The sequence below is a fragment of the Bubalus bubalis genome, chromosome 16 (assembly GCF_019923935.1).
Source record: "Bubalus bubalis isolate 160015118507 breed Murrah chromosome 16, NDDB_SH_1, whole genome shotgun sequence".
In the NCBI taxonomy this organism is placed as follows: Eukaryota; Metazoa; Chordata; class Mammalia; order Artiodactyla; family Bovidae; genus Bubalus; species Bubalus bubalis.
In genome coordinates, this window is record NC_059172.1 from 61068239 (window position 1) to 61089314 (window position 21076).

At 41.8% G+C, this 21076-nt stretch overlaps 1 protein-coding gene across 7 annotated transcripts in view; it reads left to right on the plus strand.

Moving 5' to 3' along the window:
• The first annotated feature begins 3912 nt into the window (after positions 1 to 3912).
• USP28 (ubiquitin specific peptidase 28) overlaps positions 3913 to 21076 on the plus strand; it is a 65813-nt gene continuing 48649 nt past the window's right edge. For 2 of the 7 annotated variants that reach the window (XM_006060196.3, XM_025266868.2), the window contains exon 1: positions 3913 to 4182. In XM_006060196.3, coding sequence (XP_006060258.2) covers positions 4126 to 4182 — 57 coding nt within the window. In that variant the 5' untranslated portion in view covers positions 3913 to 4125. Of the gene's footprint in view, positions 4183 to 19948; positions 19995 to 21076 lie in introns of those variants that run through there. The other 5 variants (XM_044929734.1, XM_044929732.1, XM_044929735.1 and 2 more) reach the window with 3 other exon arrangements.

Below are 21076 nucleotides of genomic sequence, written 5' to 3' on the forward strand. Positions count from 1 at the left end.
AACAAATGTCTATAAAGACATATATATGGAATCTAGAAAGATGGTACTGATGAACCTATTTGCAGGGCAGCAATGGAGACGCAGACATAAAGAAGACTTGTGGACGCTGGAGGGGAGTGAGAGGGAAGGACAAATTGACAGAGTAACAGTGAAACAAATACATTACCACATGTGAAATAGCCATGGGAACTTGCATATGATGCAGGGATCTCACACTTGGTGTTCTGTGACAACCTAGAGGGGTGGGATGGGATGAGAGGTGGAAAGGAGGTTCAAGAGGGAGGAGACATCGGTACACCTATGACTGATTCATGTCGATGTATGGCAGAAACACAATATTGTAATTATCCTTCAATTAAAAATATAATTAAAAAACTATAAAAAAGTCATTACAAAATAATGGCTATATTTCCCTGTTGTATAATATATCCTTGTTGCTTATATATTTTATACATAGTGTTCTCTCTTAATCCCCTACCCCTATCTTGCCCCTCTTTTCTTCCCTCCACTGGCAACACTAGATTTGTTCTCTATATCTGAATCTGTTTGTTTTGTCATATTCATTCATTTATTTTTTAGATTCCACATTATGTAGAATATTTGTCTTTGTCTGACATATCATTTTTCATGTAGTTTAAATATGTGATTCTCAAATGGAGGAGAAATTGCCCCTTAGGAAACATTAGGCAATGTCTGGAGACATTTTTAATGGTCATACAACTTGGCAGGGGAAGCTTGTAACAGGTTGAGATCAGAGATGATGCTAAAGCATCCTATAAAGCAGTCTCCACAGTAAAGAATTATCGGGCCCAATATGTTAATCATGTCAAATGAAACTAGAGATTTGTCCTAGCCCCAATATGTTATCAATTATATGTGTTGTAAATATTTTTCCCAGTTTGTTGGTATCTTCATTTTTCCTGTGGTACTTTTTGATAAGAAATTCTTAATTTTAATATATTTAAGCTATCAATCTTTTCTTTTATGGACTATGCTTTTGTCTCTGATTTAAGAAAGTTCCCCATGCCTTAAGGATAGAGATTTTCCAATGAAATGTTTCATAAGTTTTAAATTTTGCTTTTTTATATTTAAGCCTTTGATTACATTTGTTTATAACCTAAGAGTCCAAAACTAACTTTTATATGAAGAAATGAGGACTATTTATTTAAAATCCATCTTATCCCCACTGGGTTACAATGCTGTCAAAACTGAAGTTTGCAAAAATGGACTTATTTCTAGTTGTCTATTTTTATCTTTTTATCTGGAGACTAAAGTTGTTTTTACTTTCTTAGAAAAACTGAATCCCAAGAGTTTAAGGTTTTCATAAATTTCATGAAAATAGATTTTAGAAGCTTTTTTTAAAAGTGTTTCTCTGTCTTTTCTAGAGATACAAAAAGAAGGAAATTTGATGTTATTTTGAATACCAAGACCAAATACTTCTCAAATTATTATAAAATGAACTCATTAATTTCACTGAAAGTTGTTTGACTTCTCCACAAACTACACTGCCTACAGGATACATTTCACAAAGGTTGGAAACCCATTTATTGACTGGCAAAATGAAAGCCTTTCCTCAAATATTTTTTAACATCTATATTTAACCTTATACATCATCCAACTCTTTTATCTAGGGGTTGTAACAGAAATATCCATATTCTTTCCTCCATAGTAAGAAAGACCATTTCCTAACTGCTGAGAAGCTGGCTCTTCCCCACCAGATCATTCCTGGAAAGGAATTCATAGCTCAAAAAACATTCACACCTGTCAATCAGCCTCAGCCAGCAGCTTTCAAATCCAGTTGCTCTGAAGCCAGTGGCAAAACTATTCACAGGGTGAAGCAGAGACGAAATATATGTAAACATCTTTGTTTCCTTTTCGCTTTTCTTTTTCTAACATTTCCCCTTCATTCTCATTTAGCCCACACAAGCTCCAAACTAGTAGTCAGTAACACCGCAGTGGGATCATTTTATTAAAAGAAACTATACCTTGGAATTGAGGTAAATCAGAAGCAGAAGTATAAATCCACTGATTCAGAAAATAATTCAGCACTGGGACAAAAACTTTTCCAGGAAAGGAACATTTTTTTTTCAATTTTTTCCTTTGGGAAAATACTCTGGAAATGATTCCCTTTTTAAACAAGTATTTGCTATTGCTTGTTATTATTTCTTTTTTTCCTGAATATAATAATGCAATTAATCTGGAGCTTCAAGTATGGGTTTAAGGGAAAATGAGAAGGGGTTTTCTGCAGTGACAGCACTTTCCAAGATACCTACTTTTGATATATGATCACCATAAAGATTGACAACTCATGGCAAAGCGATGATATACAGTGGTCATGAAATACTCTGGTTGGACAGGGTGTCTCTAGCTGATTACCATGTCTGGGATCAGGTGGCAGTTAAACCCAAGGGGGCTAAGAGGATTTACCACACATACAGCTCTCAGATTCTATCAAATTTATTACATCTGGAGAACTGTTTAGAACCATATAGCACAAAGACGTTTACTCAAAACTCAAAAAGAGACCTCTATTTACCAAACGGCTGTACATACATCTTTCAGATATAGGAGTATAGATCTCTGGTGGTCTTTTAAGGAAATTTTCATTAACAAGATTTATAAGTTTCCAGCTCATTTAAACACATTAAATAAGAAATTTCCTAAAAATTGCAAAGGCACATAGGAGCTGCTCTAGGAGCAATGCAGAAGTACCCAATGCTGCAAATAAACTGGACTGAGAAATCAGTTTGTTTTGCAGTGACCCCCTCTTCTCCAAGTTGAGGCCAGGAATACAGGATTACACGAGGGGAAAAAAAAAAAAAAAAAAAAGAGACAAAGCCACAAGCATAAAAAGTCCTACAACCATCAGACATAAATACACACCCGTTTTATGTGGAAGATTAGGATTACGCTGCAAGTTTTTACCTGCCAGGAATGGGGACCCCCTGAATCTCCAGGTGAAGGAAGTAGCAGCAGTCATGGCCCAGGCTCCTGAGAATAATCGGGTCTCCCATGGGAGACGCACCTGATCTGTACCTGTTTCCTTTTGCCTCAAACTGCTCACATGCAGACTAGGAAGGCCTACTGGTGAAACATCACAATCACATGAACAACAATGCCAGGGGCACAGGAAAGGCCACCATCCACATAAAATTCACACTGAAGGTGCTGCCCAAGGGCTTTGACCAGGGCAACGATATCAGCTGTACGCTCTAAAAGAGATCCTTCCCTACCCAGCCTCCACACAGATTTGGAACAGCCAAGTGGTACATCTGAATGTGAAGTAGGGTTTAGCAGTTACCATTTCCAAATTGTTGCAAAATAAATTGAGGGCACCTTAGCTCTTTATATGCCATCATATGTATCCGGCTCAAGCTTAACAAAATACTACAAAATTTTAGTTTGAAAGTCAGAAAATCTAAAATGGGACAATGTGGCGATTCTTGCTCCCCACGCCCAGGTCGGTGTCAGGGTACCTCCCCAATCATCAGTGAACACAAGTTCTGGTCCGTTCGGTTAACTTTAGACGTCTGCCCACTCCGTCGAGTCTCAGTCTTCCCTTTTCTTCAGGACGAAACATTTTTCGTGTCACTGGACTTGTAAACGACTCCACCGTGAGGTAGGACATCCTCTATTACCCGTTCCCTAAGACAGGTTCCCAAAACAGGGAGCAGCGTTAACTCGTCTGTGAGGAGTCTTGAGCCGGCGGTGAGTCCGAAAAAGGAGGAGATTTTGAGGGCGGACATCGGAGAAAGAGACTTCGGAAAGGAGGGTCCCAGCTCGGCACCACCACTTCCGGGCCGCAGACGGCCCGACCGACGTACAAGTTGCCCATTAGGCGCGGGCGGGGCCGGGGTCACGTGACCTGCGCGGGGTCAGAGCCCGGCGTACGCGGGAGCACGCAGAGCGGCTCGGCCCGCAGCCGCGCGCCTCGCGTGCGCGCGCAGGCCGGGGGCAGAGCGTGTGGGCTGAGCCTCCGGCGCGCGGCGGGGCGGAGGCGGGGCTCGAGTGGGGTGGAGGGCGGAGGCGGAGCCTCCTCCTTCACCTCCTCCTCCTCCTCCGGCGAGGCTGGGCCGGCGGCAGCGGCGGCGGGAGGAGGGTGACCCACGGAGGGGCGTCTCGGCCATGACTGCGGAGCTGCAGCAGGACGACGCGGCCGGAGCGACCGACCGCCACGGCTCGGTGGGCCTCGCGGCGGCGAGCGCGAACCGGGGGGCGGGCTCCGGGTCCCACGGGGTAGGGGTGCGGGGCCCAGGCGGGAGCTGCGCGGGGCGCAGGCGGGAGGGCCTGCGGAGATGGGGCGCGGGGCTGCGGAGGGCGCCCGGGCCCGGCGGGGGCGAGGGCAGCGCTCCGGCCGGAGTGAGCACCGGGCTCCGGGAGGAAGCTGAAGTCTCTGCAAGGCTCGCTCGCAGAGATTGAGGACTCTTCTTGGGGTCCGGAGACGGGCTGAAGTTCGAGGGAGATTAGCTAATTTGGGATATCAAAAATAAAGGGCTGGACGTGGGCTGCTGTCTGCATCAGGGATCTCTAAAGAGAGCGCTCCTGGCCCCCGCGAAACTTCGGAAAGGGGCAGCTTTGCTGGATTTTTTTTTTTTTTTTTTCGAATCCGTTTTAGGGCAGTGTTGTTTTAAGAGTCGAAAGTAGACCGAAGTTATCTAAGTTAAAGCGAGGATTTTATCTACACCTTGTGAAAGACCAAGGGTCCTTGTTACCACTTCCTACCTTCTACATTTCCCTCCCCAACCCCCATATTTTTAAGCAGAAAGCAGCCTCCCCATTACTGCATTCATCACTGTAGATTTTTAAGGAAGGGGGAGGAACACCGTGATGAATAGAAGGTATGCTGATAATGCTTTCCTAGTCCTAGTATCTAAGAAGATTGAAATCAATACAGGGATTCTGGGCTAAGAAGGTGAGAGGAAAAGAACACTGGTTTGAGAGAAAAAAGGCTAATGTCTGTGGAAAAAAAAAAAAAAAAACCTTGGGAAGTGGGCAATTTGAGAATGTCTTCTAATGTTACTTTGGAATGTTCTAACTTAACACTAGCCCGTCACCCCTCAAGCGATGCACTTTTTCAAGACAGAATGGGAAACTTGTACCAAGTATTTAAATGCGAGTTTGGAAGTGAGGAATTTCATCAACTATCTATTTACAGTACAGAGCTGTCAGATACCTCCATGTGAGAAACCTTTTACGCCCCTTTTTTCCACCCTCTTCGATCACTCAAGAGACCAATAGAGTATAAAGTGACCGCACTTCCTTTTTAAATTCCTGTAGTAAAAGATACCTCCAGGTCCTGGGCTCCAAAATGAAAGTAGGCATGGTGTTTCATGTGCTGATTTCTAATAGAAATATTGTTAGGCGTTTACAAATGACCCTTGGAATGTGAGTCAGGATTTTCTCTCCTTTCACAAATCAGTTCTGTTTGTTTAAAGGACAGTGACTTAAAAGCAGGTGGGAAAGTCTTAGTTTTGAGATCCTCATGTTGATTTAGAGAAGAGACTATTTTAAGGGAGAGCAAGTCATATTTAAATTAGTTGGTTGAGACCATGTGCCTTTTGGTCAGCAGCAACTGCATTTACCTCTGCCGCAGTTTGAGAGATGACCACTGTCTCAGCCTTCTCGGTTTAAGCGTTCATGTGTGAGGTGTTTGATGAACACTTGTATATAAGTCATAGCTATTTTGGGAAAGCTTTGGAACTCCAGTGGCTGTGGCTGGCTGGAGGACCTGATTCCTGGCAACCTGCAGAGTGGTGACATTTACTGTTCTTCCCAGCGATTCGCCCCATACAGACAGATGATAAGCTTGGAATGCTTGATAATGTTTGCCCTTTTGGTTTTTTCTAATGTAAAATGCCCGAAGTTAGCAGGCTAGAATGAAGGAGTCTTATATGAGAAGTACCTTTCTCATCTCTGAGGAAAAATTTTGGTATTTTCTTCATCTTAAGTTTCATGTTAGAATGAACTCTATTTTAAATTCTGTGAAGCAATTCTTCATTGTCCTTAAAGGATCTTGAATTTCTAGAGGTTCTAGAAAAAAGGTTCTAATTGAGGGGAGCTCTCCTCCCCTGACACTCAGCAGCTATTTAAAACTTAGAGTGCTTCCTTTCCCTTATTGGTCAGCGTACATGGTACAGGCAGAATCTGTTACAGCCTCAAAGAACTTGAGTGGGACGAAAACTCAGTACTCTTGAAATCTGTTTTCAGTCTGCACTTGAGTCTAAAAGAGGTAGGTGCCATTTAAATCGCAGCTTCCCAGGTGGCGCTAGTGGTAAAGAATCCACCTGCTAATGCAGGAGTCTTGAGAGATGCAGGTTCGATCCCTGGGTTGGGAAAATTGTCTGGAGGAGAGCATGACAGCCCACTCCAGTATTCTTGCCTGGAGAATCTCATGGACAGAGGAGCCCGGCGGGCTACAGTCCATGGGATCACAAAGAGTCAGACGAGACTGAAGCGAGTTAGCATGCACCATTTAAATCAGTTCTTGACTTAGATGAAAACCCAGCAGCAGCGTTTAATGTTACTGTAGTGCTCTCGGAGGGAGAGCATTGAGCAGTCCTGAAGAGAGATCTTAGTTCTCTGCTTAGGAATTAAACCTGGGTAACCTGGATGAAAACCAAGAGTCCTAGCCACTGGACCACCAAGGGCTAGAGGCTAGAGTCAAAGTGGCGCTGGCTCTTGCCCCTGTTTGAAGCAAGAATATTTCAAGGAGGCAAAACATATAAAAACAGATACAAAGTTTAATATTAGAGACACAGCACAGTATATGGGAGAGCACACAGGAAAACAGCTTGTTTATCCAGCTCAGAATCAGGGCGGAGATACACACCGGACAGCGTGCGGGCATCCTCTCTAATGAGGAGCTGTGCGGTAAGTCAGAAGTCAGGCAGCGATGCACACCTGCAGAGGAGTGCAGGCGTTCAGAGACACACCCAGAGAGATGTGCGGCCGTCCGGGATGAGGAGGAGCAGTGAGGAGGTGATATAAATCATTTATGTAGGACTGTCCTTCCAGGTCTTTGTTTACCTCTGACCGATTATCTTGTTTCTCTGTCCATGCCTGACTGGCCCATGGATCCTGCCCAAGATGCGTGTGCAACTTTTTGCTGAGACGGTTCCCACTGTAGAGGCCTGTGGGTGCATGTCCACACTTACTATGGAATGGGGTCCCCTCCCTTTTCAACCCCCAAAAGCATTCCTTCTCATGTGCAGACAGGGAAGTCTTCCTTGACCTCAGGAGTGGGCACCTTATCCCTGCTTTAGCAGCACTCAGCTTTTACCACTAGCTTTGTCCTTAGAGTGTCTGGTTGAGAACAAAGGCTTAGTTTTACTCCACTTGACAACCACCAGGTGTCTGGCCCAGAGACCCTCGGTCTCCTACCTCAGTAGGACATGTAATTTGAAGTCAGATTGGCTCTTATAAACCTGTCAACCTTGGCAGCTATACTAAGGCTCATCATACATCCTGCTAACGGAAGCCCTATGAAAACCTGTTTCTGAGAAAATTTAGTGCCTTCTTTTGATTTATTGGTTTTACACTCTCTTTTATCTTGTCTCATTACTTGTAATTTTTGGAACATCAGTAAGTGAGTGCTTGGTTGGCATCCACAGCTCTCATGCCTCCAGCTACAAACAGTTCCTACTCACACAGTACTTTTAGTAAATTTATAAAACTCATTGACAAGTAACACCTCACTAGGCAAGATCTTGCCATGTGTTTTCTTTCATCAGAGAAAGCAATAGCCAGATGAAACATATTTTTCAAGGAGAATAATGATGCTTATAATATGTAGTAGATAACCTTGATTGATCATGTACTATATGCCAGACTGTGCTCACAACTTAACATATTATCTCGGTACTTAGGACAGCTTCAGGAAGTTTTCTTATTTCTTGTTAAATAATTTGCACAAGGTTACTTACCTAGTAAAGGGTACAGCCAAGGTTGAACCCAGGGACTTCTAACTCCCAAGAGCTCAAGAAATCTCTGATCCTACTTAGTTGATGGACCCATGGTCTTGGGTCAGAACCTATTACTCTGTAGAACTCTCTTCCTGATGTTTTAAATTTTCAGTTCTCATTGCAGTCTTTCTCAGTAGATTACCTTCCTTTCTACTTGAATGAGCTAACTGATACCTAAAGAGCTCTCTGTCTCGTGCTTGGGGTCCTCCCCACTTCAGAATCTTTTTTCTCTTAGTGGAAGATGTACTCTTCCCTTCTCCCCTCTTTTAGAGATGAATCTAAATCAGTGGTGTCTAGAAACCTTTTTGATTGTGACTCCTAGGGAAGAATACTCCTGTCATCTAGTGAGTGGAAGCCAAGAATGCTGCTAAATATCCTGCAGTGTACAGAGAGCCCCCCCTTCCCCAAAACAAGAAGTTGTCTGGCCCAGAATGTCAATGGGGCTTAAGAAACCCTGGTTTAGATGATGTTTCTCCTCATTTGCCTAAGTTTTCTTTGATCTTTATCCTAGCCTAATTCCCAGGTACCTTCACTGCCTTCTGCGCCCTTGAGACTCAGGATATGGTCCATGGACCAGTAGCATCCATATCACCTAAGAGTTTGTCAGAAATGTAGAAATTTGGGTGTGCTGGAGCCAGCTTGTACTTGTACTGCCTCTCCAGGTGACTGTATACATTTCTTCCCAACTCTCTGTTCAGTGACCTCATGTTAGTAGCTTGAAATCTCAGTTGAAATATTTCTACTAAGGCAATAAGTAGGCTGGACAAATCAACATACCACTGTCTGGGCCTCCACCCTAGACCTGCAGAATCAGAATCGCTTTTTGACAAGATCCCTGGGTGATAAACTTTGTGAAAGTGATCAATTTTCTCCTCCAAAGGATTCCCATTTTCCCTTCAGCTATGCACACTTCTCCTCAATCCTCAAACAAAATAGCAACAATAGCAAAATCGTCTCTGCCTTGTTCTTTAATTTTGTTTACTGTCTTTCATTTTGTTTACTTTCTTGTAAGTCCACCTGTTTCTTCTCTAAAACAGTTTTCTAGTTACAATGTAATTCCAGCTCCTTGTGGGTAATTTGAAAAATACAGACCCAGGCAAGGTTTAGCTCTTGGCTGGTGGGAGGCCCCCCTCCCCAGGCTGAAGTGAGTTGGTTCCCAGATTTTACTTGAGGTGCAGCAGCAACTTTGCAAAAGTCAAGTTAGCAGGTGACTCTGGGGATCACTTAGGCTCCAGCAGGATGAGGGCTGATTGCCCACAGGCCTACAGAGAGGCTGACCAGGCAACAGAAGATTAGATTGTAGGGCAGTGAGTGGTTTTATGTGATCAGCATCTCCGAGGGCACCCAATGAGAGCCTTGCCAGCAGTAGGCTTTTAGTATTAGTAGCAAGTGAAATGGATCTCTTGGAGGTGACCAGTGACTAATCACCTTCTGGTCAGGTCAGTGACCTTTCAGTTCTAGTTCTTTCTACATCCTTGCTTATTTAAATTCTTTCTCAAGTCCCATTTTCATGGTTTGATTTGTGATGATTTTTCATGGCCACTTTTTGGTTGATAGTTATTTTGGCTCTTGATTTTGTTGCTAGTTATTACCAACTGTTCTGCTTTTTACAAAAAAATTCCAGCGTGTTTTCTTGAATCATTCACCATGGTCTCATCACAGATGTACCACAGTAAGCCCTCAGTTCTGAACTGATGACATCATTTTATAACTTTCTTATGAAAACTAGCCCTGGAAAAGATGTTTGAATTTATGTACTACAGCTTTCTCTTTTTTGTGTGGAGGGATGGAGTCGTGCTGCACAAGTTTGTAGGATCTTAGTTCCCAACCATGGAGAAGGCAATGGCACCCCACTCCAGTACTCTTGCCTGGAAAATCCCATGGACGGAGGAGCCTGGAAGGCTGCAGTCCATGGGGTTATGAAGAGTCGGACATGACTGAGTGACTTCACTTTCCCTTTTCACTTTCATGCATTGGAGAAGGAAATGGCAACCCACTCCAGTGCCGTCTATGGGGTCGCACATAGTCGGACACGACTGAAGCGACTTAGCAGCAGCAGCAGTTCCCAACCAAGGATTGAATCTGTGCCCTTAACAGTGAAAGTGCCAAGTCCTCGCCATCGGACCACCAAGGAATTCCATACTGCACCTTTGCTCTAGAGTGCGAGGGCTTCAGTAGTTGTGGCACTCGGGCTTAGCTACTCAGTGGCATGTGGGATCTTGTTGAGCCAGGGATCAAACCTCTGTCCCCTGCATTGGCAGGTGATTTTTATCCACTGCATCACCAGGGAAATCCCTTACTACAGCTTTCTTGGTTTTGCAAATATAGTAACTGGTTTAGGGAGTTGATTTATTTGTGATCACAGTCTGTGGCAGAACCCTGGCCTCAGACTTTGGTTCCGTGTCCTGTTAAGTGTGCCCAGTGTTGCCGCTACTGTACTTCCTGAGCCCTCTGCCCTGGGACCTTTGGGGCCTGTGCTTTATGTATGTTTGTTTGTATGTATGTGTGTGTGTATTTGGCTGCACTGGGTCTTAGCCGCACGCAGGATCTTTAGTTGTGACATGCAGCATGTGGGATCTGGTTCTCTGACCAAGGGTAGAACCTGGGCCACTTGCATTGGAAGCTCAGAGTCCCAGCCACTGCACCCCCAAGGAAGGCCCTGAGGCCTTTATTTTTCTGGCTTTTCTACATTTCTTCTCTGCTCGGGGCGAACCTTTGCTTTCTGTGTTGTTACTGTCCTTTTATTAACTGCTTCCAGATCTGCAATGTCTGATCCCAAATTGCAGACGACTTCAACACCTCCTTTTCCGAATGCTTTTTGAGCATTTCTACTTGAGATAAACATGTGCTGCCTCACTCCTTTTCCCACAGTTACTATACCAGCCCTGTAAATACATACTTACAATCATAGCATCTGCCATATGCCAGTTTTTGGTACATTTTTAATCTTTATAAAAACCCTATAAGGTATGAATTATTATGTCTTATTACTGTGGGAAAACTCAGCCTCAGATATTAATATAACTTACAAGGTCCTAATAAGAAAATTTTAAACCAAAGTCTGTCTCTGTATTGCATTTGAAAAAATGACTTACTCAAGAATAAATTCTAAGTAGCATGTTTGAGGGGCTTCCCAGGTGGCTCAAATGATAAAGAATCAACCTGCGAATGCAGGAGATGAAGGCAGAAGAAGCAGCGTTCCTGCCTTGGATCGGGAAGATCCCCTGAAGAAGGTAATGGCTACCCATTCCAGTATTCTTGCCTGAAAAGTCCCGCAGACAGAGGAGCCTGGCGGGACTACAGGCTACAGTCCATAGGGTGGCAGAGTCAGATGGCTTAGCAGCTGAGCACATGCAGCATGGCACAGGTAAGACTTCATGCCATTCTGACTTTGCCTGCTGCAGTACATGTCTCTCTAGAACCAAACTTTTTGACTACCTTGACAATTTATGGAGCACTTTAACATATATTTCTCATTGAACCCATATAGCAACCCTATGAAATAAAATTTAGTGTGAAGCAGAATTTGCAAAGTGACCCAACTAGTAAGTAATAAAACTAAAACCCTGGCAAAGGCAATTATTTTTCTAGGATATCAGTATTTTTACTACAATCTGTAGATGAATTTTGTTAAGATGGACAGATCACAGTATTTTACATTTAAAAACTCATTTTTTCATTTTAATAACAATTCCTGTATGCATTACTTCATTTCACAGTCACACCTGTGCTGTCAAAGCTTATGGTATACTTTATTTTCCAGCTGTAGAAATTGATGCTCAAGAAAGTTGAAATTTACCCAGAGGCTAATGTGTGGTGCAGTCGGGGCTACCTGGTGCTATTTCCACCACCAAGGCTTTCTAATAAAAACAGAGGTCAAAATGCCAGACATTCATAGCCAGATTAAAGATCTGTGTGAACAGATGCTAGCAGCTGCTACATGATGGTTGGTGGGTTAAATTTGAGATATCCTAAGAAAATATTTCCTTTTTCCAATATTCCTGCCCAAGTTAGTACTTTCCTGGTGTCTTTTTTCTTTTTTGTTGTGTGTATGCATGTACATACGCAAAGCTCAGTTTTTATTCAGTTGAGGTAAAATTCATATAATATAAATTACATATTTTAAAGTATACATTTAGTATATTCACAACATTGCACAACCACCACTTCTGTCTGGGTCCAAAATATTTTTATCACCCCAAAAGAAAACCATATTCTACTAAGCAGTCCCTCCCCGTTTCCCCTCCACTCTCCCCGCTGGCCACACTGATCTGCTTTCTGTCTCTGCGTTTTACCTGTTCTGGATAGTTCATGTAAATGGAATCGTATAATATGTGACCTTTTGTGTCTTGTGTCTTTCACTTAGTTTATTGAAGTTTATCCAAGTTATAGCATGTATCAGTACTTCATTCCTTTCAATAATGGCTAATACTCAGCTCTAGAACCAAACATGGAACAATGGAGTGGTTCCAAATTGGGAAAGGAGTACATCAAAGCTGTATATTGTCACCCTGCTTATTTAACTTATATGAAGAGTACATGATGTGAAATGCCGGACTGGATGAAGCACAAACTGGAACCAAGAGTGCAGGAAGTAATATCAATAACCTCAGTAGTCATGTACAGATGTGAGAGTTGGACCGTAAAAAAGACTGAGCACTGAAGGATTGATGCTTTGCACCGTGGTACCAGAGAAGACTCTTGAGAGTCCCTTGGATAGAATTGATGCTTTTGAACTGTGGTGCTGGAGAAGATCTTGCGAGTCCCTCGGATAGCATAGAGATCAAACCAGTCAGTCCTAAAGGAAATCAACCCTGAATATTCATTGGAAGGACTGATGCTGAAGCTCTAATACTTTGTCCACCTGATGTGAATAGCTGACTCATTGGAAAAGACTATGATGCTGGGAAAGATTGAAAGCAGGAGAAGGGGTTGGCAGAGAATGAGATGGGTTGGATGGCATTGCCATCATGAATAGACATGAGTTTGAGTGAATTCCAGGAGATAGTGAAGGACAGGGGAGCCTGGCATACTGCAGTCCATGAGGTTGCAAAGAATTGAACACGACTGAGTGACTGAATAACAGATATATCTGTTACACCCTACCTGATGTAAGATGTAATTTTTCCATTGGTGGACATTTGAGTTTTTCCCACCTTTTGGCTTTTGCAAATAGTACTTCTGTGAACATTCATGTTCAAATATTTGAGTGTATGCTAAGTCACTTCAGTCATGTCTGACTCTTTGTGACTCCGTGGTCTGTAGCCACCAGGCTCCTCTGTCCTTGGGATTCTCCAGCCAAGAATACTGGAGTGGGTTGCCATGCTCTCCTCCAGGGCATCTCCCTGACCCAGGGATCAAACCTGTGTCTCCTGCATTGCAGGTGGATTCTTTACCACTGAGCCACATGTAAAGCCCTAAATATTTGAATACCTGCTTCCAGTTATTTTGGGTATATACCTAAGTGTAGAATTGCTGGCTCATAGGGTAATTCTATATATAACGTTTTGAAGAACCGTCAGACTTTTCCACAGCATCTTTACTGTTTTACATTCCCACCAGCAGCACACAAAGTGCCAGTTTCTCCATATCCTCCCCAAACTTGTAATTTTCCATTTTTGCTTTATTTCGTTTTATAGGAGTCATCTTTGCCTATGAAGTGGTATCTCGTTTAGTTTTGATTTGCATTTTCCTAATGGCAGTTATTGTTAAGCATCTTTTCTTATGCTTATTGATCATTTGTATCTCTTCTTTGGGGAAATGTCTGTTTCGGTCCTTTTCCCGTTTTTGAATTGGGTTTATTTGTCTTTGGTTTTTGAATTGTAAGAATTTTAATATAATCTGAAATACTAGACCCTTATCAGAATTATGTTTTGAAAATATTTACTCTCATCCTGTAGGTTGTCATTTCACTTTCTTGATAATGTCCTTTGTTGCATAAAAGTTTTTAATTTTGATGAAATGCCACTTACCTATTTTTTCTTCTGTCACTTGTGCTTTGGGGATAATATAAAAAGAATCCATTGTCAAATTCAAGATACTGAAGATTTACCTCTAACTTTCTTGTTAGAGTTTTGTAATTTTAACTCTTAAACTTTAGATGTTGATCCATTTTGAGTTAGTTTTTGAATATTGTGTGAAGTAGGGGTCAAACTTTATTCTTTTGCAAGTGTATATCTAGTTGTTCTACCACCATTTTTGTTTGTGGAGTGTGTAAATATAAAGTGTACATCATGTTCCTTTGGTAAGTGTATATATTACAATATGTTTGCTCTTCTGATATTTATCACATCACATACCTATAGTGCATTATGATGATGTTCTGTAAACCTTACATTAAATCTCTATGGCTATTTTAGTACTTGTTGCAAATTTTGCTCTTAAATACTGTCAATCTTATCCTTATACCATCCTGAATGCCATTTTTTGAAGAGGCTTTTTCTCCCCATCAAATAGTCTTGACATCCTTATCAAAAATCAGTTGACCAGGACTTACCTGGTTGTCCAGTTGTTAACAGTCTGCCTGCCAGTGCAGGGGACACAGGTCCCATCTGTGGTCCTGGAAGATCCCATATATCACAGGGCAACTAAGCCCACACGCCACAACTACTGAGGCCCCGCGCCTAGAGCCCGTGCCCCGCAGCACGAGGAGCCACCACGGAGAGAAACCTGCACGCTGCAACGAGAAGTAGCCCCCATCTGCCGCAACTAGAGAAGGCCTGTGTGCAGCAGTGAAGACCTAGCACAGCCAGAAGTTAAATCAATAAATAGATAATAGAATTTTTTTTTTAATTTAAAAATCAGTTGACCAGAGATTATGACACTCTTCTGGACTCCCAGTTCCAATTCATTTGCCTATCTGCTTGTCCTTATGCCAGAACTATACTGTTGTGAGTACTCTCGTTTCACAGTCACTTTTGAAATCTTAGAGTGTGAGTCCTCTTTGTTCAATATTGTTTTGGCTATTCAGCGTCTTGTGAAATTCCATATGGATTTGAGGGTCAGCGGTTTAATTTCTGTAAAAATGATCATGGGAATTGATCTTTTTTACATTGCATCGAATCTGTAGATCACTTTGGGTAGTATTGATGTATTAATATTAAGTCTTTGTGATAGTTCATTTTATGTGTCAGCTTGACTAGACCAGGAGGTGTCCAGACGTTTTGTCAAACATTCTGGTTATGTCTATGAGGGTGCTTCTGGATGAGATTAGCATTTGAATCGGTAGGGTGAATAAAGCTGATTGCTCTCTCTGATGTCTTTGGACCTCATCCCAGCTACTGAAAGCCTAAACAGAAAAGGCTGATAAAGAGGAAACATTACCTACCTAATTGGGTGCAGGTCTTCTCTTGCCCTCAGACTGAAAGTTATGTCATCAGCTTTCCTGGTTCTCAGGCTTCCAACTCAGGTTAAAATGACCCCATTGGCTGGTTCTCCAGCCAGTGTAGATCTTGGAACTTCTCAGCTTCCAAAATCCCAAGAGCCAATTTGTAATAATAAATTTCTTAACTCACATATACTGGAAACTATGAACACAGGATTTCTTCACACACACACACTCACGCCCTGTTGGTTCTGTTTTTCTGGAGAACCTTAATACGGTCTTCCCGTCCATTACCTTGGATGTTTTTCCATTTATGAAAGTTTCCTTTACGTTTTTTCTCAGTGTTATGTAGTTTTTAGTATACAGATCTTTCACCTAGTTGGTTAAATTTATTCCGAAGTATGTTGTTCTTTTGGAAACTATTATGAATGGAATTGTTAATTTCCTGTTTAGATTGTACACTGTTACTGTATAGAAACACAGCTGATTTTTTTCTATAGATCCTATGCTCTTCAACTTTGCTGAATTTATTTATTAGCTCTAGTGGATTTTTTTGGTGTTTTATATATCATGTCATCTGTAAATAGAGATTTGCTTTTTCCTTTCCAGTGTAGGTGTCTTTTATTTATTTTTCTTGCCTAATTGTTCTGGCTAGAACTTCTAGTATAATGTTGAATAACACTGGTGAAAATGGGCTTCTTTGTATTAATACTGATTTTAAGGGGGACTCTTTCAGTCTTGCACTACTGTGCATGATGTTAACTGTGAGTTTCTTTTTCAAATACAGGTCCTTCATCATATTGAGGAAATGCCGTTCTTTTCCTAGTTTCCCAATTATTTATATCATCAAATGTGTTGTATTTTTTCTGCATTGATCAAGATGACTTTTCCCCCCCCTCTTCATTCTGTTACTATGGTGTACTACATTATTTTTTTTATGGTTTCTTTTTATGTCTTTGTCAGTCACATTCTCTTAGGCATCCATTTTCAAATACTTGACTAAGCTTCATCTCTTCACTCTTTGAGATGTACAGAGTATACTCTTAGTGCTTAGTCGCTCAATTGTGTCTAGCCCTGTGACCCCATGGCCTGTAGCCTGCCAGGCTCGTCTGTCCATTGGATTTTTCAGCAAGAATTCTGGAGTGGGTTTCTCCTCCAGGGGATCTTCCCAACCCAGGGGTCGAACCTGCATCTCCTGTGTCTCCAGCATTGCAGGTGTATTTACTCACTGAGCCGTTGGAAAAACCCATAGACTGTACTCTACCATTCCGCTTTTCCTACTAGCTTCCAACTGCTTTCATCATCTTTGGTTTATTCAGTAGCTCTGTAACTCATGGTTAAGCTTTCTTTTCCTAGTTTTAACCACTTTTAAACTAGCTGTTAACATGTGCTAGATTAATCCCTTTAAAATGCCTTTTTTGCCCCTCAGATTTCTTCCCTGCTGAAGAGCCTGTAATGATTTTATGTTGTTCATTAGATCAAGTCTAAACTCATCCTGACATTTAGAGCTGTTCATAATCCCATCCCACATCACCTCTCTGCTGCTGCTGTTAAGTCGCTTCAGTTGTGTCTGACTCTGTGCGACCCCATAGACGGCTTCCCCGTCCCTGGGATTCTCCAGGCAAGAACACTGGAGTGGGTTGCCATTTCCTTCTCCAATGCATGAAAGTGAAAAGTGAAAGTGAAGTCGCCCAGTCGTGTCCGACTCCTAGCGACCCCATGGACTGCAGCCCACCAGGCTCCTCCGTCCGTGGGATTTTCCAGGCAAGAGTGCTGGAGTGGGTTGCCATTGCCTTCTCCATCACCTCTCTGGTCCCTGTTATTTATAAAAGATGGAAACTACACACTGAGGCCCATCTAATAATAACATAGAATTTTGTTTCTAAAACTGTAAGTGTGTAAACTTGGTTTTATATCTTTTCCTGTATTTTCTTAGTTTCTCATTTAGCAAATAGATTGCTAAATGGCATTTTCTTAAATTTTTGAAGATGCATTTCATAAGACCTTGTCATTAGTTTCCTGGACCTGTTTCTTGTATTTGGTTGAGGCATATATGTATTTAAAGAAATGAAAAAATATTGTCTTAGTGTATTCTAAAGTAAGGGAAAAAATAGGTGCAGGACTTCATGTATAGTATGAAAGAAGACATTCATGTGCATAGACCGTTTCTGAAAGATGTCAGAAACTATTAATAGTGATTACTCCTGGGACATGGAACGGGATGGAAGGACCAGGGAAATTTCCCTTTCATTTTATATTGTGTTGTGCTGTTAGAATTTTCTACTCAGTGAATGTGGACAAAAGAGATGAAAAAGTTTGAGTAAATAATGATTAGTTCTTTTTCCTTGCTTTCAATATTAGTTCAGACCCCTCTAAACCATTTAGGATTGACTAACTTTTAAAAGCTTTTAATGCTTTTTAAAAACTTTAAGCCAGTTGATGAACTGAAACAGTGATTTTCATCATGTACCTAAGTTGTGCACCATTAAAATAAGTTACCGATTTCAGGGGATCCAGTTTTATCCGGAAAAAAATGGCTGTTTGTCATTTGTGGAGTCATAAGGCACTTTAGATTTCCATATTATGAGTAAATTGTACCAACATAGAGTTTTTACTGGAATAAAAACTGAAAAAATAGCAGGGCTTTTGCGGACTTTTTCCGTGGAAGTTGGAAAGGTTAGCGACAGTCTCAGACTGTGTTAAGACTCTGTTATATAGCCTGGGTTTCTGGAGTTGCTGCTGTGTATTTTCTTTGACTCCTAGAGTTACCCTTTGCTTTCCTTGGATATTTAAGGTTTATTTTAAAATTAGAAAACCAGATCTTTGACTTTTTAGAGAATTTTATTAGGCACACCTTGGTATTTCTTTGAAGTAAAGTAGCATTTATCAGTTACTTAGTTTTAAATTTAGAAATGTCCTTGTAAAAATAGATAATCGAGATCAGTAAATGTGTGCATCAGAATGGTGAAAATAGCATTCCTGTTTGAAGGAATGGAATCATCTAGAAAGCACCCTTGTCACAGTGCTAAACTGGGTATTTTGAAGATTGTGAGATTAGTAATCGCAGTAGTTTGCTCATCAAGGAGTTTTAATTTAGTTGCAGTAGGATTAGGCCAGTTGTTTATTACAAAACTTGATAACTTAATGTTTTTACATGCAAATAATCCTATTTATTGTTTATGATGAGGTGAGTTGCCATCTTTGCTGTAAGAGAACCTCAGTAGAGAGAAGCTTTGCACCAAAACCATGGAGTAGCTGAGCTCTTTCTAGAGATTTGTGTGTGCCTGTCTTTCTTGACTGCCTCTGGGCAAGAAAAGAGAGTGCTCTTTGTTTTATGAAAATAATCTGTATTTAGTTAAGGAAATGCAAACCTGTTGGCTCTTGCCAGTTATTTGACTTCATTATGACTAGAGCACAGGCTTTGTCTTGTCTCTTCTTGCGTGTGTGCTTTATTTGTAGCATCATAGTTATGGTGAAGTTAATATTTAAATCAATTTCGTGTGAAGTTGAGGAGAAACTGTGAGTTATCTATGCACAATGAGCTTAGCTTGTCTGTTGTCGTAAAATTAAAATGTCAGATACACCACCAGGCCCCTCTGTCCATGGAATTCTACAGGTCAGAATACTGGAGTGGGTTGCCTTTTCCTACTCCAGGGGATCTTCCTGGCCCAGGGATCGCACCTGAGTCTCCTACATTGCAGTGGATTCCTTACTGTCTGTACCCGGGAAGCCCTGATCAGGATTTGGGTTGTGGGTGCTACTGAGAGTTTAGGTTCAGCTAAATATTTATAGGACTGAGTCATGTAATAGCAGTTGTTCATGTGTGCCAATAGCATAGCTTATTCCTTGTGAAATGTGCTGTTCAGAATCTTAATGGTTATTTTTGAGTAATCATTTAATTAAGATATTTGATGACAAAACTGATTTTATAAACTGTAGTTTTCTAATTTGCACAATGAAGACGATCCTTGACTATTTTAGGGTTGTTCCAGGGATTACATGATGTATGAGGCATCCAAAGTTCCTGACAGAAAGGCGTTCAATAAGTGTTGGTTACAACTGTGAACAGCACGGTCCTGTGGGTAATTCACATTAGGTAGTGTGTTGTGTGATTCTTGTCTTTATGGAGGCAGGAATTTCACATATAAACAGATCCACATGGTGAGAAATAGCAGGTAAAGAGAGTAGGTCCCGTTCCTTTACAGGCTTGTTTGTTCCGTCAGCATGGGAGGTTAGAAAGGGCAGAGAATAGTAAGGGGCTGGAGTCCTTGAATAGTATGGGGCTTCCCAGGTGGCGCTAGTGGTCAAGAACCTGCCTGCCAGTGCAGGAGACGTGGGAGACGCGGGTTGATCCCCGGGTCAGGACGATCCCCTGGCGGAGGCAGAGCAACCCACTCCGATATTCTTGCCTGGAGAATCCCCGAGGACAGAGGAGCCTGGCAGGTTACAGTCCATAGGGTCACACAGAGTCAGACTGAAGTGACTTAGCACACACACAGGGTTCCTGAGGGAGATGAGATGAGTATAACACTGTTCTTGGAGCTGCACAGAATGATTTTATGTCATTGTCCTCTCTGCCCAATAGCTTTAAAGAAAAGGGAACCTGAGTTTCCTTTCCTGAGTGTATTCTAGATGTGTTAATGTCTGCTGCTACCTCTTTCAGCGTGGAGACAGAGGAGTGGGACTTTAACCTGTGGCCACATGTAATGGTTAGTAAGTTACTAATCATTTGAATACCATATTTCGTTGATTAGCACTTATTTGGCATTCTGAGATCTCTGAAATTGAGATGCTCCTTAATTTACTGTCCTCCACATAGCACATGTGGTGTAGTTTTCATGGTCTACACACATGTGGGCTTGGTCATAGCTGTTCCTGCCACCATGGACGCCAGCTTACACACCCTGTTGGTGCTGCATGGTTAGTTTACTTGCTGTCTAAAACGACTTTAAAAAGATAACACTATGATTCAACAGTGAAACAAAAACTATGAAGAAAAGCATAGAAACAGAACAGCAGGGTAACAGATTTGATTTTATGTGAAGTAAAATATTTGTCTTTGGAGGAATGATTGCAAGTTCAGATTTTCTTGCAAAACTACAATCGAATGCATCATGGGACCTCAGAAAGGAAGATACTGTAGGTGTTTTAAGCCTTTTTTGATGTTGCTGCTGAGAAATATGCAAAAGAATTACCTAACGCATGCCAGGCTATGCACCTGGAAGCAGGGTGACTTGTTCTGTTTCTCAACATAAATGAGACATTTTGGAGCTACAAGAAGCTGATGTGACCAGTTCATGTGTCTCCTAGGACTGTCGTGAAGGTATTGTGTCATAGTTTAGCAGCAGTTTTTCTCTTTGGTGGCACCATTTTATAACTGATGGCACCTTAGATTCAGTCTCCTCTAGTGTTTACATCTCTAGCTCCTGATGGTAGCTTATTTGGAACTGATTGTTCTACTAAGTAATCAAAACTGTGCTTCTATAAAGGCAGCTAAAATAAAAATAGGAAACTTGCTAAGATCAAGGTCAAAATTTAAGAATAAAATACTTGCATTGTTTTGCATTAAGTCGGCGTTTTTGCCTGTTTTCTTCGTCTTCTCAGATACAGCATGGCATAGAGGTTAGGGTGCAGACTCTGGGGTCGGGCAGCCTGGGGTCCAGTCCCAGCTCCAACCCTTACTAGCAGTAACTTTCTGTAAGTTACTCAACCTCTCTGTGCCTCAGTCTTCTGTCAGGCGGCCGCAGTGTCTCTCCCACAGGTTTGTTCTGAGAGATAAATGAGTTAATAC